General features: G+C 54.2%; 2 protein-coding genes and 1 long non-coding RNA gene across 4 annotated transcripts in view; 2 read left to right on the top strand and 1 right to left on the bottom strand.

Annotated features, from left to right (window-relative positions):
• The window catches only part of LOC145513994 (uncharacterized), a 159,993-nt gene that overhangs the window by 112,537 nt on the left and 27,451 nt on the right, over positions 1–20,005 (bottom strand). The window contains exons 5-7 of the long non-coding RNA XR_014059798.1: positions 16,785–16,896; positions 9,145–9,256; positions 1,506–1,617 (exon numbers count right to left, since the gene is read on the bottom strand). This is a non-coding gene — a long non-coding RNA (uncharacterized LOC145513994). The remainder of the gene's footprint in view (positions 1–1,505; positions 1,618–9,144; positions 9,257–16,784; positions 16,897–20,005) is intronic.
• Positions 5,295–7,106, top strand: LOC145513969 (uncharacterized). 2 transcript variants are annotated; one of them, XM_081511053.1, is made up of 3 exons: positions 5,295–5,493; positions 5,893–6,205; positions 6,456–7,106. In XM_081511053.1, exons 1-3 carry the CDS (start codon positions 5,359–5,361, stop codon positions 7,082–7,084), a joined length of 1,077 nt encoding a protein of 358 aa, XP_081367179.1. In that variant the 5' UTR covers positions 5,295–5,358; the 3' UTR covers positions 7,085–7,106. The 2 variants fall into 2 exon arrangements, with proteins under 2 accessions (XP_081367179.1, XP_081367180.1); XM_081511054.1 differs by having other exon boundaries at positions 5,324–5,493; positions 6,462–7,106.
• LOC145512404 (uncharacterized) lies at positions 12,999–14,754 on the top strand. Its single transcript, XM_081506128.1, has 3 exons — positions 12,999–13,133; positions 13,533–13,845; positions 14,096–14,754. Exons 1-3 carry the CDS (start codon positions 12,999–13,001, stop codon positions 14,722–14,724), a joined length of 1,077 nt encoding a protein of 358 aa, XP_081362254.1. The 3' UTR covers positions 14,725–14,754.

The following is a 20,005-nucleotide window of genomic DNA, read 5'->3' as shown; positions in this document are numbered from 1 at the left end:
GACAGAAGGCTAGAAAATGACCCAACAACCTTGTGGCCCAGAACCCCTCTAAAAAATCACTGTTCCATAAAAAAGAGAAACACATGGGAAGTTCCAAGGAGAGGCAATGCCCATGGCCAGTGTACTTTAGAGACGGCCTGACCGCTCCGGGGAAGACACGCACCGACGGAACCCCTTGGGAAACAGCAGTGATAGTCCTCACCGTTGTAAGGGTTTCCTCTGGGGACAACCTGCCCTGGGCACCACATGAGGGAGCAGACCGGCTTCTCTTCCTCTGCCCCCACACCATTCACTCATGAAGGCAGCTCAGGTGTTCTCATGCCCTGCCTGCCTGCCTGCCTGCCTGGCTCATCCGTGAGCTGTGCCCACCTCCAGGGCAGGACTCCACCTTCTCCTCTCTGTGTACCGTGAATCTGCACACAGTGGGCTTTCAGAACCTTAGGAGACTTGAGCCATTCCCACTGGAGCCAGAACCCTCCCCAGGAAGGAAAACAGCTGTGGAGTCATTTTGGCCCCAGCACTGGTTCCCAAAACCTGGCGGCTCCTACAGCCTCTACGGTGTGAAGAGGGAGGTCCCTTTTGACAGAGCTTTCCGGCTGTCAGATCTAAGCTGTTGTTTCCCTGTCAGCTGTGTCTCTTCCGTTGCAGCCAGGTGGGCCACGCTGCTCCAAAGGAGCTCACAAGCTGAGTTGCAAGGGAGGTATTGAGAGGACAGGGATGGCTACAACGTGCTGCAAACTGAGTGAGGGTCCCCACAATCCTCAGCAAAGGTCTGTGGTGTGCAAGTGGGGAGTAGAGGGCCCCCAAGTTCCAAAGGAAGGGAGGTACTTGGGAGCTAAAGCCCTTGGCTGCTGTGGTAGCAGCTGCAGATGGCAGCTCGTCCACAGTGCACTTCGAATGAGGTCATATGAGCGGGACTCTGGAAATGGCTCCGAAATCCAGAGAAAGGGGTCAGGGTATGTGGGAATCCGGCGGGGGTGGGGGGTGGATGAAGGAAGGTGTCCTTCCTCTCTCCAGTGCAATTTGGTTTGGTGAGTCTCAAAGCTACCAGATGGCACTTCCCAAGTCAGGCCCCCGCAGGAATCAGGGTGGGCTGTGTGCCTCGGCCCCTGCCACAGGGACAAGCCACACCAGTGGACTCCCTGAGCTCAAATGGCCGGATCTGGGGGTTCTGTCTGGGTGCACACCTCCTTGCTGTGGCCAAGTTCCCCCCTTCTCTGAGCACCAGCTTCATCCTCTCGAAGGAGGACATCGATTGCTACCTTGGCACGTTACTCTCTTCATCCTGTGAAGACTCATTAGGCTTATCCTACAATTACTAGCTGGCCCGAAGAGATATCTCCTGAATCCAGATTAAGCTGGAGTCTCCCAGGCTCATCTGGCATGTCTTCCCTGAAGTCTGCCAAAACCCACACCCTTGCATTTCCAGGGACTCCCCTTAGCCAGCTGGGCAGAAAACCCAGCATGCTTCAAACAAGCTGACAGACAAGCGGGAGAGGACTCACGGGCAGACGGCCTCCCTCAGGTCTCGGGTGGAGCTCTGGGACCACAGCAGCAACGGGCCATCCCAGCCCCTGGGCTCAGCAGCGCCCTCATTCTCAGGCCGGCGGCTCTGCCCTGAGGGGAGCAGGAAGGTCACCAACTGCAGCAGGCGGACCTCAAGCCCCTCCCACTGCTGGAGCCTGACCTCCCCTGGCCCCACCCCTTCCCCTACCCCAGCAGGACGAGAGCTCGTCTTCCCCTGGCTTCCAACGTGAGGCCCGGCCCTGGGCCCCGATTGGGCACTGCCCCAGTCCGGAGCCAATCACAGTGGCCAGGGAGGTGGAACGCACTGATTGGCCAGGGCCAGGTCATGTGACCATGCTCCCCAGGAAACTCAAATATTACCAAGATTCCCTAACAAACCAATGAACAAAATTATCCAGTAAACGCAAACCGTACTTTTTAATGAGGCCAATGTCACAGAAAAAAAAAAAAAATGCTTCACAATGAACTGCTCAAGGAAGCTACTTAATAAACTTTCAGAAAAGTTAAGTCTTTTTTTTTTTTTTTTTTAATAGGGTGACGGAGAGCTATACCTTTCCCATCTATGTGAATTTAGGTTTAAACTAGATTTCCCTTGGCTATTATATAAGACAAAAAACCCCACATCACCCCCTTTCACTCCCCCCACCCCCCAAAAGTGTTTTAGTCTATTGAGTTTTTGTGTCCTCAGTTGTGTCTGATTCACGGCAACTCACGAACTCTACACAGCCAGGCTCTTCCGTCCATGGAATTCAGGGCAATTTTTTTCTGTCACAGTAAATGCCCACCCTGGGTGATCCAAAGGCAAGGGCTCAGAGGCTCCTGAGAGACTAACTCCTTTCAGCTGAGCACAGAGCTGGCTCCTCACTGGGATGCCTGTGGCCTGGGGCTCCCAGAGGGGACAGCAGCACTCGCCCCACCGTGTGGTCACTGCTGCAAGTGCAGGCTGCTCCTCACTCCCCCTTGACAGTGTCCCTGAGGGCAGAACAGTGTGAATCTACTCAAGGTGGAAATGCAAACTCCGATGCAACCAAACTTCCCACAAGGTCTCCAAAACCACTCAGGAACAGGGAATTGGAAACTGCAGGGCATGACATGAATGGAGATGGAGACTTGACACCTTACACCGAGTTCACTTCCAGTTATCCCTAGACAAAGTTTCCATGAAAACTTGTCACAAATCTAGAAGAACAATGAGCAGAAACCGGACACGTGCTTTGAGTCTTCACACACAAAACTAAAAGGCAGTCCACAAAACAACCCAGAGAATACAGTGGACTTTGCAAAATCAAAGATATCTACCGTGGGAAAGACCTCATTACAAAAGCAAAAGACAGGTCATACATCGCGAGACGAATGAGTGGAAACACAAAGCTTCTCAAGGACGTGTCTCCAAACAGACAAAGAACACCAACACAACAAGCCTGTGAAAACTAGGGAAAGGTCTGAAGGGACGCCAGACTGAGGAAGACACACACAGAGTATCCCGGATGATGTCCAGCACTGAGGGCCTGAAGAAACAACAGTCTAGTTGCACTCCCTCAGGCCTGTGTGACCCTGGATGAGGCCTCTGTTTCCCGGTGGCTCTGAGAGATGGACAGGGAGGAAGGGGAAGAGAAATCACTTGCACTTCTAATACTCACAGCAAAGTCTTCCAATGAGAAGGGAATTATCACCCCCACTGACAATGCCATTCACTGAAGTGATACCCACGAGTCCATCTAACCCAGAAGGGAAGGAAGGACCTGTTCTCACAAAACGGCGAGAGATGGAAGAAAGAAGATCAAGCCCACACCAATCACTGGAAAGAGAAGCTGTGCTCAGGGCTTGAAAGAATTCCTATTGGGAAAATGATGTCACAGCCCCACAAGGCAATCCACAGCTTCGATGCTATTCCTCCCAAAATGCCAATGCATGTTCGCACCGAACAAAGAATTGCAAAAGGGGTTACGGAAACAGAAAAGAGCCTAAATTGTCAATACAATCCGACGAAAAAGCCCCGATACGGACGTCCAAGGTTGTGTGAAAGGAAATTAGACGACCAAACTAGGATCCTCAGGAGAGTATCGGAGAAGGCGATGGCGACCCACTCCAGTACTCTTGCCTGGAAAATGCCCTGGACGGAGGAGCCTGGTAGGCTGCAGGCCATGGGGTCGCGCAGAGTCAGACACGACTGAAGTGACTTAGCCGCAGCGGCAGCAGCAGGACAGTATGCTATTGGGAATACAACAACACACACAGATCCAGATCGATGGAATAAAGTTGAGGGTCCAGAAACAAACCCCGGCATCCAAGGTCAACTCATCTCTGACACAGAAGGGGAGAATATCCAAATGGGAACAAGAAAGCCTCTTCAATCAATGTCCATGGGAAAACCAGACAGCTACATCTGAAGAACGCTATTGGTTTTGATCTCACACCACCTCAATATCGGGGAAAAACCTCACCCTAAAGACTGATGTCATGAGATAGCTAGAAAGAAGCGTAGGTCAAAGGCTCCTTAACATCAGAGTCTCCTTGCCATTTGCTGGGCGGAGGTAGAAATGGGTCTCTTCAAGTAAGGGAAAGAGGGAAACCAAGTACACCAATGGGTTTCCATCCAATGGAACCTCTTCACAACAGAGAAGCTAAGCATTCACAAATGCAAAAGATAGGAAACGGAACATGAGAGACTCCTTGCAAGTGGTGTATCTGAGAAGGGGTTCATATGGAAAGAGACGAAGAATGCACAGCACTCAGATTCCAAGAAACACCACCACCACCCTTGACCCTTCCCCCATGACCAACTCCGACCTAAAGCCTTTCTCTCCCTCTAACCTATCCCTAAAACATAACCCTCATCTAATCATATACATGTGCATTCCTAGCATCCATCCATCCACACACGAGAGAGAAAGAGGAAGACACAGACTGAATCGAGAAAGGAAAAGAGAGGGACACAGCCAGAGAGAGACACGGAACCAAAGAGAGGAAAGGAGTCGATGGTCCAGACTTTTCATCAATCTGTCTCGAAGGTAGAAGCAATGACAGCGCCCATCCACCCCAGAAGGGGGAAACGGACGGAAGGTTTGGAGAGGAAAAGACAAGAACGCAGGGAGCCATTAGAAGCTCAGCCACCCGCAGAAGCCGAGCTGGGACACTTGAACAGAATCTCAATGGAAACAGAGGACCAGAAAGTTGGCTACTCTTTTCTATCAGAGAGGGAGACCTTCGAGTCTTCCTTTCGGTCCTCCAACTTGCATGCGGGGTCTCCAAACAGTCAGGAGGGGGAGTGCCTTTTCCTGGGTACCACGGCGCATCCAGGCCTCGTTCTGCCCCATTCTGTGCTGTGTCAGCCCTGGATGGAGTCTTTCTTTCTGAAGTCTCAGCGCACAAGCTCCACGTGATATCAGCCCCAGGTGGAAAGGCATGGAGCTGCTCGTAGGCCGACAGACCTAGGAAACAGATGGGAGAATGACCCCCACTCTGCAGATGGAGAGACCGGGGAAACCCTGAGGGGCATATGCTTGTCCAGGGCCACACCACTTACGAGAAGAAGGAGCCTGGTCTGAGAGCAGCGGGGTCCTCGGAGCTCAGGCCCTGGCTGCACCCAGGCCTCCCCAGGGCTGTGGGCTGGGCTGTGTGGCTGTCACTGTGCCTGCACATGGCCTAAGGGGGGTGGTCGAGCAGTCAGAAACCCAGAGATTCCCTTGCGAAGTTTTGGGGAAGGGACCTCAGCACGAACCCCAGGAAATGATGTCACCTGCCGGCAACAGAACACAACAGAACCCGCAACCCGGGTATCCAGGCCTCCAGAGCGGAGAGGAGCCCCCAGCCAGATCACTTGCTGCCAGGATGTTCTGCTGTTTGCCCCTGCCCAGAGGCCGGGGCCTCAGGAGAGCTCACAGGCAGTGTGCGTGGGCACCCTGTCGACGTTGGCTCAGGGCACCCCCGAGAGGCCTCTGGCCCTTTGCCCGGAGAAACAGAAAGGTAACACGGGGAGCCCCAGGCGGGGCCAGGCCACCTCTCCCATGCCACCCGGAAACAGCGGGTCCTTTGCCTGTGTGTGTGGATGCGGGTTTCTCGGGGTGTGTCTCCCTCAAGGAAGCCCAGGCGGATGTGGGGTCAGAAGCCTGCGGACAAGTTGTGTCCACACCCCAGGGGAGAGCAGGCTGGGTGGGATGGGGAGAGTGCGGGCAGCGCCGGCCGCCCAGGCTGACCTCACACCCTCAGGTGGGTCTCTTTCCTCCCGGGTGGGGATCTGAGCAGACACACGTCTCTGACCCTTCTGGGAAGAGAAGTTCGAGCAGGCAGAAGCAGCGGCTCCACTGGCCAGGCCCAGCTCGGGAAACTCCCAGCACGGCTGGCTGACGGTCACTGTCGTTGCAGAGCTTCCCACGTGATGAGGCCGAGGACGGGGACACCCCGTCCACCTCCCGGAGGGAGGGGTCGGAGCACCACCCCCCCGCCCGTGAGGCCCAGTGCAGGCTCCAGGTGAGCGTGCCCACGGAGGCATCAGCCCCACCGGGGGCGAAGCGGAGGCGGGGAAGGCCTGCTGCCGAGACACCGCCCAGGATACACCCGCCGGCCCAGTCTGAGGCTGCCACGGAGCTCAGCACACCCGGCTCCGACCCAGAGTCCCGAGAACCCCGGCCTCTGAGGCAGCAGGAGGACCTGGAGCCCAGCACGCCAGAGCACAGAGGTGAGGACGCTGGGGCTGGTGCACGGGAGTGTGTGGGGAGGGGGTGCTGAGCTACACACGGACGAGTCCCCGAAAGATGCTGCTGGGCCTGCAGCAAGCGCTGGCCTCACACCCCCACCCCCATCTTGCACACTTCAGTCCCAAAAGACATCCGACCCTGGGTATTCTTTGGGAATCTCTTGGAAGCTTTCTGTCCCGGGATACGCACATGCCAAGGCTGGCCTGTGGGCAAACTTTGCTTCTCCCCCAGCTCTAGCACTGGCCTCCAACTGGAACCAGGCTCTACTTCCCAGACCTGTCCCTACAGAGGTGGTGGCTCCAGGTGCAGGACCCAGGGATCCACCGAGGCCAGATGGAGAACCGAGACTTGCCCTCGCAGAGACACCAGGCCAGCTGGGTACTGGCCAGCACACCGGGCAGATCGGATCTCCGTGCCTGCAGGGCCCCCAGCCCCAGGCACTGATGTCCCACCCCCTCAGCCAGAACCTCCACCTCCACGTGCACCTGTACCTGCTCGGGCTTTGGCAGGAGAACCCGAGGCAGAGGAGGAGTCACCGCCTCGGCAGGGAGAGCCTGCCCTGGCTCCCGCGCAACACCCAGACGCCGACGATGACTCACTCGCCCCTGCAGGAAGAACGAGCCCCCGCTCTGGGCAGAGACCCAGAGCCCTTGCCGGAAACACCACGTCCAGGGGAGCGGTCGGCTCTGCAGCCTCCATCCCTGTCTGCTCACCGTGGACGCCGGCAACTCGGTCTGCCCCCAGGGGACATGGAGTTCCTTTCCCCTGAACTGCTTTGCATTTGGTTTGTTTCCACCTTTCTGGTGATGTTTTATTTTGTGTATGGTTTCCTGTATTTCTCTTGGTTAAGTTGGGATTAGTAAACTTTTTCATCATTGTTGCAATTTGGGAACACTGTTGTGTAACTCTGGTGATACTGTGTTACCATCCCACTTTGTAGTTTCAGACCCGTTCGATCTTTATGCCCCACCCCCCAACAAAGCCTGGATTCAAGGCAAGCACGTCCTGTTCATCCCTCCCCCCGATCCTGAACACAATTTCATCTTTTCTTTCTGCATTCCTTCCTATATTCTTGGTGTCCCCAATCAATGACTCTCAGTGAAATGACTGAAGGAGTTTTTTCCGGACTCTCCACCTACTGTAAGACTCCATTGGAGAGTTCTCATTTGTATGTCATTTGAACTAGCCTTTGATAGCTGAAAGGACGGTGTACGTCCTTTCAAGATATCATGTGCCAAACGAAGCCCTTTTGGCAAATGCCATCATTATCTCCAGGCAGGCATTGCTGTTTGAAGGGTGACATCTCAGCCAGAAGGCAGAGGCTGAGCTCCTCTTGTTGCACCAGCTCCCAAAAGAAGCCAAGAAAGGGAGCTGGAACAACAAACCACCCCAACGCCCAGGAAAGCGTTCTTCACGACAGAAGGCTAGAAAATGACCCAACAACCTTGTGGCCCAGAACCCCTCTAAAAAATCACTGTTCCATAAAAAAGAGAAACACATGGGAAGTTCCAAGGAGAGGCAATGCCCATGGCCAGTGTACTTTAGAGACGGCCTGACCGCTCCGGGGAAGACACGCACCGACGGAACCCCTTGGGAAACAGCAGTGATAGTCCTCACCGTTGTAAGGGTTTCCTCTGGGGACAACCTGCCCTGGGCACCACATGAGGGAGCAGACCGGCTTCTCTTCCTCTGCCCCCACACCATTCACTCATGAAGGCAGCTCAGGTGTTCTCATGCCCTGCCTGCCTGCCTGCCTGCCTGGCTCATCCGTGAGCTGTGCCCACCTCCAGGGCAGGACTCCACCTTCTCCTCTCTGTGTACCGTGAATCTGCACACAGTGGGCTTTCAGAACCTTAGGAGACTTGAGCCATTCCCACTGGAGCCAGAACCCTCCCCAGGAAGGAAAACAGCTGTGGAGTCATTTTGGCCCCAGCACTGGTTCCCAAACCCTGGCGGCTCCTACAGCCTCTACGGTGTGAAGAGGGAGGTCCCTTTTGACAGAGCTTTCCGGCTGTCAGATCTAAGCTGTTGTTTCCCTGTCAGCTGTGTCTCTTCCGTTGCAGCCAGGTGGGCCACGCTGCTCCAAAGGAGCTCACAAGCTGAGTTGCAAGGGAGGTATTGAGAGGACAGGGATGGCTACAACGTGCTGCAAACTGAGTGAGGGTCCCCACAATCCTCAGCAAAGGTCTGTGGTGTGCAAGTGGGGAGTAGAGGGCCCCCAAGTTCCAAAGGAAGGGAGGTACTTGGGAGCTAAAGCCCTTGGCTGCTGTGGTAGCAGCTGCAGATGGCAGCTCGTCCACAGTGCACTTCGAATGAGGTCATATGAGCGGGACTCTGGAAATGGCTCCGAAATCCAGAGAAAGGGGTCAGGGTATGTGGGAATCCGGCGGGGGTGGGGGGTGGATGAAGGAAGGTGTCCTTCCTCTCTCCAGTGCAATTTGGTTTGGTGAGTCTCAAAGCTACCAGATGGCACTTCCCAAGTCAGGCCCCCGCAGGAATCAGGGTGGGCTGTGTGCCTCGGCCCCTGCCACAGGGACAAGCCACACCAGTGGACTCCCTGAGCTCAAATGGCCGGATCTGGGGGTTCTGTCTGGGTGCACACCTCCTTGCTGTGGCCAAGTTCCCCCCTTCTCTGAGCACCAGCTTCATCCTCTCGAAGGAGGACATCGATTGCTACCTTGGCACGTTACTCTCTTCATCCTGTGAAGACTCATTAGGCTTATCCTACAATTACTAGCTGGCCCGAAGAGATATCTCCTGAATCCAGATTAAGCTGGAGTCTCCCAGGCTCATCTGGCATGTCTTCCCTGAAGTCTGCCAAAACCCACACCCTTGCATTTCCAGGGACTCCCCTTAGCCAGCTGGGCAGAAAACCCAGCATGCTTCAAACAAGCTGACAGACAAGCGGGAGAGGACTCACGGGCAGACGGCCTCCCTCAGGTCTCGGGTGGAGCTCTGGGACCACAGCAGCAACGGGCCATCCCAGCCCCTGGGCTCAGCAGCGCCCTCATTCTCAGGCCGGCGGCTCTGCCCTGAGGGGAGCAGGAAGGTCACCAACTGCAGCAGGCGGACCTCAAGCCCCTCCCACTGCTGGAGCCTGACCTCCCCTGGCCCCACCCCTTCCCCTACCCCAGCAGGACGAGAGCTCGTCTTCCCCTGGCTTCCAACGTGAGGCCCGGCCCTGGGCCCCGATTGGGCACTGCCCCAGTCCGGAGCCAATCACAGTGGCCAGGGAGGTGGAACGCACTGATTGGCCAGGGCCAGGTCATGTGACCATGCTCCCCAGGAAACTCAAATATTACCAAGATTCCCTAACAAACCAATGAACAAAATTATCCAGTAAACGCAAACCGTACTTTTTAATGAGGCCAATGTCACAGAAAAAAAAAAAAAATGCTTCACAATGAACTGCTCAAGGAAGCTACTTAATAAACTTTCAGAAAAGTTAAGTCTTTTTTTTTTTTTTTTTTTAATAGGGTGACGGAGAGCTATACCTTTCCCATCTATGTGAATTTAGGTTTAAACTAGATTTCCCTTGGCTATTATATAAGACAAAAAACCCCACATCACCCCCTTTCACTCCCCCCACCCCCCAAAAGTGTTTTAGTCTATTGAGTTTTTGTGTCCTCAGTTGTGTCTGATTCACGGCAACTCACGAACTCTACACAGCCAGGCTCTTCCGTCCATGGAATTCAGGGCAATTTTTTTCTGTCACAGTAAATGCCCACCCTGGGTGATCCAAAGGCAAGGGCTCAGAGGCTCCTGAGAGACTAACTCCTTTCAGCTGAGCACAGAGCTGGCTCCTCACTGGGATGCCTGTGGCCTGGGGCTCCCAGAGGGGACAGCAGCACTCGCCCCACCGTGTGGTCACTGCTGCAAGTGCAGGCTGCTCCTCACTCCCCCTTGACAGTGTCCCTGAGGGCAGAACAGTGTGAATCTACTCAAGGTGGAAATGCAAACTCCGATGCAACCAAACTTCCCACAAGGTCTCCAAAACCACTCAGGAACAGGGAATTGGAAACTGCAGGGCATGACATGAATGGAGATGGAGACTTGACACCTTACACCGAGTTCACTTCCAGTTATCCCTAGACAAAGTTTCCATGAAAACTTGTCACAAATCTAGAAGAACAATGAGCAGAAACCGGACACGTGCTTTGAGTCTTCACACACAAAACTAAAAGGCAGTCCACAAAACAACCCAGAGAATACAGTGGACTTTGCAAAATCAAAGATATCTACCGTGGGAAAGACCTCATTACAAAAGCAAAAGACAGGTCATACATCGCGAGACGAATGAGTGGAAACACAAAGCTTCTCAAGGACGTGTCTCCAAACAGACAAAGAACACCAACACAACAAGCCTGTGAAAACTAGGGAAAGGTCTGAAGGGACGCCAGACTGAGGAAGACACACACAGAGTATCCCGGATGATGTCCAGCACTGAGGGCCTGAAGAAACAACAGTCTAGTTGCACTCCCTCAGGCCTGTGTGACCCTGGATGAGGCCTCTGTTTCCCGGTGGCTCTGAGAGATGGACAGGGAGGAAGGGGAAGAGAAATCACTTGCACTTCTAATACTCACAGCAAAGTCTTCCAATGAGAAGGGAATTATCACCCCCACTGACAATGCCATTCACTGAAGTGATACCCACGAGTCCATCTAACCCAGAAGGGAAGGAAGGACCTGTTCTCACAAAACGGCGAGAGATGGAAGAAAGAAGATCAAGCCCACACCAATCACTGGAAAGAGAAGCTGTGCTCAGGGCTTGAAAGAATTCCTATTGGGAAAATGATGTCACAGCCCCACAAGGCAATCCACAGCTTCGATGCTATTCCTCCCAAAATGCCAATGCATGTTCGCACCGAACAAAGAATTGCAAAAGGGGTTACGGAAACAGAAAAGAGCCTAAATTGTCAATACAATCCGACGAAAAAGCCCCGATACGGACGTCCAAGGTTGTGTGAAAGGAAATTAGACGACCAAACTAGGATCCTCAGGAGAGTATCGGAGAAGGCGATGGCGACCCACTCCAGTACTCTTGCCTGGAAAATGCCCTGGACGGAGGAGCCTGGTAGGCTGCAGGCCATGGGGTCGCGCAGAGTCAGACACGACTGAAGTGACTTAGCCGCAGCGGCAGCAGCAGGACAGTATGCTATTGGGAATACAACAACACACACAGATCCAGATCGATGGAATAAAGTTGAGGGTCCAGAAACAAACCCCGGCATCCAAGGTCAACTCATCTCTGACACAGAAGGGGAGAATATCCAAATGGGAACAAGAAAGCCTCTTCAATCAATGTCCATGGGAAAACCAGACAGCTACATCTGAAGAACGCTATTGGTTTTGATCTCACACCACCTCAATATCGGGGAAAAACCTCACCCTAAAGACTGATGTCATGAGATAGCTAGAAAGAAGCGTAGGTCAAAGGCTCCTTAACATCAGAGTCTCCTTGCCATTTGCTGGGCGGAGGTAGAAATGGGTCTCTTCAAGTAAGGGAAAGAGGGAAACCAAGTACACCAATGGGTTTCCATCCAATGGAACCTCTTCACAACAGAGAAGCTAAGCATTCACAAATGCAAAAGATAGGAAACGGAACATGAGAGACTCCTTGCAAGTGGTGTATCTGAGAAGGGGTTCATATGGAAAGAGACGAAGAATGCACAGCACTCAGATTCCAAGAAACACCACCACCACCCTTGACCCTTCCCCCATGACCAACTCCGACCTAAAGCCTTTCTCTCCCTCTAACCTATCCCTAAAACATAACCCTCATCTAATCATATACATGTGCATTCCTAGCATCCATCCATCCACACACGAGAGAGAAAGAGGAAGACACAGACTGAATCGAGAAAGGAAAAGAGAGGGACACAGCCAGAGAGAGACACGGAACCAAAGAGAGGAAAGGAGTCGATGGTCCAGACTTTTCATCAATCTGTCTCGAAGGTAGAAGCAATGACAGCGCCCATCCACCCCAGAAGGGGGAAACGGACGGAAGGTTTGGAGAGGAAAAGACAAGAACGCAGGGAGCCATTAGAAGCTCAGCCACCCGCAGAAGCCGAGCTGGGACACTTGAACAGAATCTCAATGGAAACAGAGGACCAGAAAGTTGGCTACTCTTTTCTATCAGAGAGGGAGACCTTCGAGTCTTCCTTTCGGTCCTCCAACTTGCATGCGGGGTCTCCAAACAGTCAGGAGGGGGAGTGCCTTTTCCTGGGTACCACGGCGCATCCAGGCCTCGTTCTGCCCCATTCTGTGCTGTGTCAGCCCTGGATGGAGTCTTTCTTTCTGAAGTCTCAGCGCACAAGCTCCACGTGATATCAGCCCCAGGTGGAAAGGCATGGAGCTGCTCGTAGGCCGACAGACCTAGGAAACAGATGGGAGAATGACCCCCACTCTGCAGATGGAGAGACCGGGGAAACCCTGAGGGGCATATGCTTGTCCAGGGCCACACCACTTACGAGAAGAAGGAGCCTGGTCTGAGAGCAGCGGGGTCCTCGGAGCTCAGGCCCTGGCTGCACCCAGGCCTCCCCAGGGCTGTGGGCTGGGCTGTGTGGCTGTCACTGTGCCTGCACATGGCCTAAGGGGGGTGGTCGAGCAGTCAGAAACCCAGAGATTCCCTTGCGAAGTTTTGGGGAAGGGACCTCAGCACGAACCCCAGGAAATGATGTCACCTGCCGGCAACAGAACACAACAGAACCCGCAACCCGGGTATCCAGGCCTCCAGAGCGGAGAGGAGCCCCCAGCCAGATCACTTGCTGCCAGGATGTTCTGCTGTTTGCCCCTGCCCAGAGGCCGGGGCCTCAGGAGAGCTCACAGGCAGTGTGCGTGGGCACCCTGTCGACGTTGGCTCAGGGCACCCCCGAGAGGCCTCTGGCCCTTTGCCCGGAGAAACAGAAAGGTAACACGGGGAGCCCCAGGCGGGGCCAGGCCACCTCTCCCATGCCACCCGGAAACAGCGGGTCCTTTGCCTGTGTGTGTGGATGCGGGTTTCTCGGGGTGTGTCTCCCTCAAGGAAGCCCAGGCGGATGTGGGGTCAGAAGCCTGCGGACAAGTTGTGTCCACACCCCAGGGGAGAGCAGGCTGGGTGGGATGGGGAGAGTGCGGGCAGCGCCGGCCGCCCAGGCTGACCTCACACCCTCAGGTGGGTCTCTATCCTCCCGGGTGGGGATCTGAGCAGACACACGTCTCTGACCCTTCTGGGAAGAGAAGTTCGAGCAGGCAGAAGCAGCGGCTCCACTGGCCAGGCCCAGCTCGGAAAACTCCCAGCACGGCTGGCTGACGGTCACTGTCGTTGCAGAGCTTCCCACGTGATGAGGCCGAGGACGGGGACACCCCGTCCACCTCCCGGAGGGAGGGGTCGGAGCACCACCCCCCCGCCCGTGAGGCCCAGTGCAGGCTCCAGGTGAGCGTGCCCACGGAGGCATCAGCCCCACCGGGGGCGAAGCGGAGGCGGGGAAGGCCTGCTGCCGAGACACCACCCAGGATACACCCGGCGGCCCAGTCTGAGGCGGCCACGGAGCTCAGCACACCCGGCTCCGACCCAGAGTCCCGAGAACCCCGGCCTCTGAGGCAGCAGGAGGACCTGGAGCCCAGCACGCCAGAGCACAGAGGTGAGGACGCTGGGGCTGGTGCACGGGAGTGTGTGGGGAGGGGGTGCTGAGCTACACACGGACGAGTCCCCGAAAGATGCTGCTGGGCCTGCAGCAAGCGCTGGCCTCACACCCCCACCCCCATCTTGCACACTTCAGTCCCAAAAGACATCCGACCCTGGGTATTCTTTGGGAATCTCTTGGAAGCTTTCTGTCCCGGGATACGCACATGCCAAGGCTGGCCTGTGGGCAAACTTTGCTTCTCCCCCAGCTCTAGCACTGGCCTCCAACTGGAACCAGGCTCTACTTCCCAGACCTGTCCCTACAGAGGTGGTGGCTCCAGGTGCAGGACCCAGGGATCCACCGAGGCCAGATGGAGAACCGAGACTTGCCCTCGCAGAGACACCAGGCCAGCTGGGTACTGGCCAGCACACCGGGCAGATCGGATCTCCGTGCCTGCAGGGCCCCCAGCCCCAGGCACTGATGTCCCACCCCCTCAGCCAGAACCTCCACCTCCACGTGCACCTGTACCTGCTCGGGCTTTGGCAGGAGAACCCGAGGCAGAGGAGGAGTCACCGCCTCGGCAGGGAGAGCCTGCCCTGGCTCCCGCGCAACACCCAGACGCCGACGATGACTCACCCGCCCCTGCAGGAAGAACGAGCCCCCGCTCTGGGCAGAGACCCAGAGCCCTTGCCGGAAACACCACGTCCAGGGGAGCGGTCGGCTCTGCAGCCTCCATCCCTGTCTGCTCACCGTGGACGCCGGCAACTCGGTCTGCCCCCAGGGGACATGGAGTTCCTTTCCCCTGAACTGCTTTGCATTTGGTTTGTTTCCACCTTTCTGGTGATGTTTTATTTTGTGTATGGTTTCCTGTATTTCTCTTGGTTAAGTTGGGATTAGTAAACTTTTTCATCATTGTTGCAATTTGGGAGCACTGTTGTGTAACTCTGGTGATACTGTGTTACCATCCCAATTTGTAGTTTCAGACCTGTTCGATCTTTATGCCCCACCCCCCAACAAAGCCTGGATTCAAGGCAAGCACGCCCTGTTCATCCCTCCCCCCGATCCTGAACACAATTTCATCTTTTCTTTCTGCATTCCTTCCTATATTCTTGGTGTCCCCAATCAATGACTCTCAGTGAAATGACTGAAGGAGTTTTTTCCGGACTCTCCACCTACTGTAAGACTCCATTGGAGAGTTCTCATTTGTATGTCATTTGAACTAGCCTTTGATAGCTGAAAGGACGTTGTACGTCCTTTCAAGATATCATGTGCCAAACGAAGCCCTTTTGGCAAATGCCATCATTATCTCCAGGCAGGCATTGCTGTTTGAAGGGTGACATCTTAGCCAGAAGGCAGAGGCTGAGCTCCTCTTGTTGCACCAGCTCCCAAAAGAAGCCAAGAAAGGGAGCTGGAACAACAAACCACCCCAACGCCCAGGAAAGCGTTCTTCACGACAGAAGGCTAGAAAATGACCCAACAACCTTGTGGCCCAGAACCCCTCTAAAAAATCACTGTTCCATAAAAAAGAGAAACACATGGGAAGTTCCAAGGAGAGGCAATGCCCATGGCCAGTGTACTTTAGAGACGGCCTGACCGCTCCGGGGAAGACACGCACCGACGGAACCCCTTGGGAAACAGCAGTGATAGTCCTCACCGTCGTAAGGGTTTCCTCTGGGGACAACCTGCCCTGGGCACCACATGAGGGAGCAGACCGGCTTCTCTTCCTCTGCCCCCACACCATTCACTCATGAAGGCAGCTCAGGTGTTCTCATGCCCTGCCTGCCTGCCTGCCTGCCTGGCTCATCCGTGAGCTGTGCCCACCTCCAGGGCAGGACTCCACCTTCTCCTCTCTGTGTACCGTGAATCTGCACACAGTGGGCTTTCAGAACCTTAGGAGACTTGAGCCATTCCCACTGGAGCCAGAACCCTCCCCAGGAAGGAAAACAGCTGTGGAGTCATTTTGGCCCCAGCACTGGTTCCCAAACCCTGGCGGCTCCTACAGCCTCTACGGTGTGAAGAGGGAGGTCCCTTTTGACAGAGCTTTCCGGCTGTCAGATCTAAGCTGTTGTTTCCCTGTCAGCTGTGTCTCTTCCGTTGCAGCCAGGTGGGCCACGCTGCTCCAAAGGAGCTCACAAGCTGAGTTGCAAGGGAGGTATTGAGAGGACAGGGATGGCTACAACGTGCTGCAAACTGAGTGAGGGTCCCCACAATCCTCAGCAAAGGTCTGTGGTGTGCAAGTGGGGAGTAGAGGGCCCCCAAGTTCCAAAGGAAGGGAGGTACTTGGGAGCTAAAGCCCTTGGCTGCTGTGGTAGCAGCTGCAGATGGCAGCTCGTCCACAGTGCACTTCGAATGAGGTCATATGAGCGGGACTCTGGAAATGGCTCCGAAATCCAGAGAAAGGGGTCAGGGTATGTGGGAATCCGGCGGGGGTGGGGGGTGGATGAAGGAAGGTGTCCTTCCTCTCTCCAGTGCAATTTGGTTTGGTGAGTCTCAAAGCTACCAGATGGCACTTCCCAAGTCAGGCCCCCGCAGGAATCAGGGTGGGCTGTGTGCCTCGGCCCCTGCCACAGGGACAAGCCACACCAGTGGACTCCCTGAGCTCAAATGGCCGGATCTGGGGGTTCTGTCTGGGTGCACACCTCCTTGCTGTGGCCAAGTTCCCCCCTTCTCTGAGCACCAGCTTCATCCTCTCGAAGGAGGACATCGATTGCTACCTTGGCACGTTACTCTCTTCATCCTGTGAAGACTCATTAGGCTTATCCTACAATTACTAGCTGGCCCGAAGAGATATCTCCTGAATCCAGATTAAGCTGGAGTCTCCCAGGCTCATCTGGCATGTCTTCCCTGAAGTCTGCCAAAACCCACACCCTTGCATTTCCAGGGACTCCCCTTAGCCAGCTGGGCAGAAAACCCAGCATGCTTCAAACAAGCTGACAGACAAGCGGGAGAGGACTCACGGGCAGACGGCCTCCCTCAGGTCTCGGGTGGAGCTCTGGGACCACAGCAGCAACGGGCCATCCCAGCCCCTGGGCTCAGCAGCGCCCTCATTCTCAGGCCGGCGGCTCTGCCCTGAGGGGAGCAGGAAGGTCACCAACTGCAGCAGGCGGACCTCAAGCCCCTCCCACTGCTGGAGCCTGACCTCCCCTGGCCCCACCCCTTCCCCTACCCCAGCAGGACGAGAGCTCGTCTTCCCCTGGCTTCCAACGTGAGGCCCGGCCCTGGGCCCCGATTGGGCACTGCCCCAGTCCGGAGCCAATCACAGTGGCCAGGGAGGTGGAACGCACTGATTGGCCAGGGCCAGGTCATGTGACCATGCTCCCCAGGAAACTCAAATATTACCAAGATTCCCTAACAAACCAATGAACAAAATTATCCAGTAAACGCAAACCGTACTTTTTAATGAGGCCAATGTCACAGAAAAAAAAAAAAAAATGCTTCACAATGAACTGCTCAAGGAAGCTACTAAATAAACTTTCAGAAAAGTTAAGTCTTTTTTTTTTTTTTTTTTTAATAGGGTGACGGAGAGCTATACCTTTCCCATCTATGTGAATTTAGGTTTAAACTAGATTTCCCTTGGCTATTATATAAGACAAAAAACCCCACATCACCCCCTTTCACTCCCCCCACCCCCCAAAAGTGTTTTAGTCTATTGAGTTTTTGTGTCCTCAGTTGTGTCTGATTCACGGCAACTCACGAACTCTACACAGCCAGGCTCTTCCGTCCATGGAATTCAGGGCAATTTTTTTCTGTCACAGTAAATGCCCACCCTGGGTGATCCAAAGGCAAGGGCTCAGAGGCTCCTGAGAGACTAACTCCTTTCAGCTGAGCACAGAGCTGGCTCCTCACTGGGATGCCTGTGGCCTGGGGCTCCCAGAGGGGACAGCAGCACTCGCCCCACCGTGTGGTCACTGCTGCAAGTGCAGGCTGCTCCTCACTCCCCCTTGACAGTGTCCCTGAGGGCAGAACAGTGTGAATCTACTCAAGGTGGAAATGCAAACTCCGATGCAACCAAACTTCCCACAAGGTCTCCAAAACCACTCAGGAACAGGGAATTGGAAACTGCAGGGCATGACATGAATGGAGATGGAGACTTGACACCTTACACCGAGTTCACTTCCAGTTATCCCTAGACAAAGTTTCCATGAAAACTTGTCACAAATCTAGAAGAACAATGAGCAGAAACCGGACACGTGCTTTGAGTCTTCACACACAAAACTAAAAGGCAGTCCACAAAACAACCCAGAGAATACAGTGGACTTTGCAAAATCAAAGATATCTACCGTGGGAAAGACCTCATTACAAAAGCAAAAGACAGGTCATACATCGCGAGACGAATGAGTGGAAACACAAAGCTTCTCAAGGACGTGTCTCCAAACAGACAAAGAACACCAGCACAACAAGCCTGTGAAAACTAGGGAAAGGTCTGAAGGGACGCCAGACTGAGGAAGACACACACAGAGTATCCCGGATGATGTCCAGCACTGACGGCCTGAAGAAACAACAGTCTAGTTGCACTCCCTCAGGCCTGGGTGACCCTGGATGAGGCCTCTGTTTCCCGGTGGCTCTGAGAGATGGACAGGGAGGAAGGGGAAGAGAAATCACTTGCACTTCTAATACTCACAGCAAAGTCTTCCAATGAGAAGGGAATTATCACCCCCACTGACAATGCCATTCACTGAAGTGATACCCACGAGTCCATCTAACCCAGAAGGGAAGGAAGGACCTGTTCTCACAAAACGGCGAGAGATGGAAGAAAGAAGATCAAGCCCACACCAATCACTGGAAAGAGAAGCTGTGCTCAGGGCTTGAAAGAATTCCTATTGGGAAAATGATGTCACAGCCCCACAAGGCAATCCACAGCTTCGATGCTATTCCTCCCAAAATGCCAATGCATGTTCGCACCGAACAAAGAATTGCAAAAGGGGTTACGGAAACAGAAAAGAGCCTAAATTGTCAATACAATCCGACGAAAAAGCCCCGATACGGACGTCCAAGGTTGTGTGAAAGGAAATTAGACGACCAAACTAGGATCCTCAGGAGAGTATCGGAGAAGGCGATGGCGACCCACTCCAGTACTCTTGCCTGGAAAATGCCCTGGACGGAGGAGCCTGGTAGGCTGCAGGCCATGGGGTCGCGCAGAGTCAGACACGACTGAAGTGACTTAGCCGCAGCGGCAGCAGCAGGACAGTATGCTATTGGGAATACAACAACACACACAGATCCAGATCGATGGAATAAAGTTGAGGGTCCAGAAACAAACCCCGGCATCCAAGGTCAACTCATCTCTGACACAGAAGGGGAGAATATCCAAATGGGAACAAGAAAGCCTCTTCAATCAATGTCCATGGGAAAACCAGACAGCTACATCTGAAGAACGCTATTGGTTTTGATCTCACACCACCTCAATATCGGGGAAAAACCTCACCCTAAAGACTGATGTCATGAGATAGCTAGAAAGAAGCGTAGGTCAAAGGCTCCTTAACATCAGAGTCTCCTTGCCATTTGCTGGGCGGAGGTAGAAATGGGTCTCTTCAAGTAAGGGAAAGAGGGAAACCAAGTACACCAATGGGTTTCCATCCAATGGAACCTCTTCACAACAGAGAAGCTAAGCATTCACAAATGCAAAAGATAGGAAACGGAACATGAGAGACTCCTTGCAAGTGGTGTATCTGAGAAGGGGTTCATATGGAAAGAGACGAAGAATGCACAGCACTCAGATTCCAAGAAACACCACCACCACCCTTGACCCTTCCCCCATGACCAACTCCGACCTAAAGCCTTTCTCTCCCTCTAACCTATCCCTAAAACATAACCCTCATCTAATCATATACATGTGCATTCCTAGCATCCATCCATCCACACACGAGAGAGAAAGAGGAAGACACAGACTGAATCGAGAAAGGAAAAGAGAGGGACACAGCCAGAGAGAGACACGGAACCAAAGAGAGGAAAGGAGTCGATGGTCCAGACTTTTCATCAATCTGTCTCGAAGGTAGAAGCAATGACAGTGCGCCCATCCACCCCAGAAGGGGGAAACGGACGGAAGGTTTGGAGAGGAAAAGACAAGAACGCAGGGAGCCATTAGAAGCTCAGCCACCCGCAGAAGCCGAGCTGGGACACTTGAACAGAATCTCAATGGAAACAGAGGACCAGAAAGTTGGCTACTCTTTTCTATCAG

The sequence above is a fragment of the Giraffa tippelskirchi genome, chromosome 7, assembly GCF_054371585.1.
Source record: "Giraffa tippelskirchi isolate mGirTip1 chromosome 7, T2T-mGirTip1v1.2.pri, whole genome shotgun sequence".
NCBI classification, from domain to species: Eukaryota; Metazoa; Chordata; class Mammalia; order Artiodactyla; family Giraffidae; genus Giraffa; species Giraffa tippelskirchi.
The sequence above is the reverse complement of the archived record's forward strand: the minus strand, read 5'-3'. Positions and strand labels throughout refer to the sequence as shown.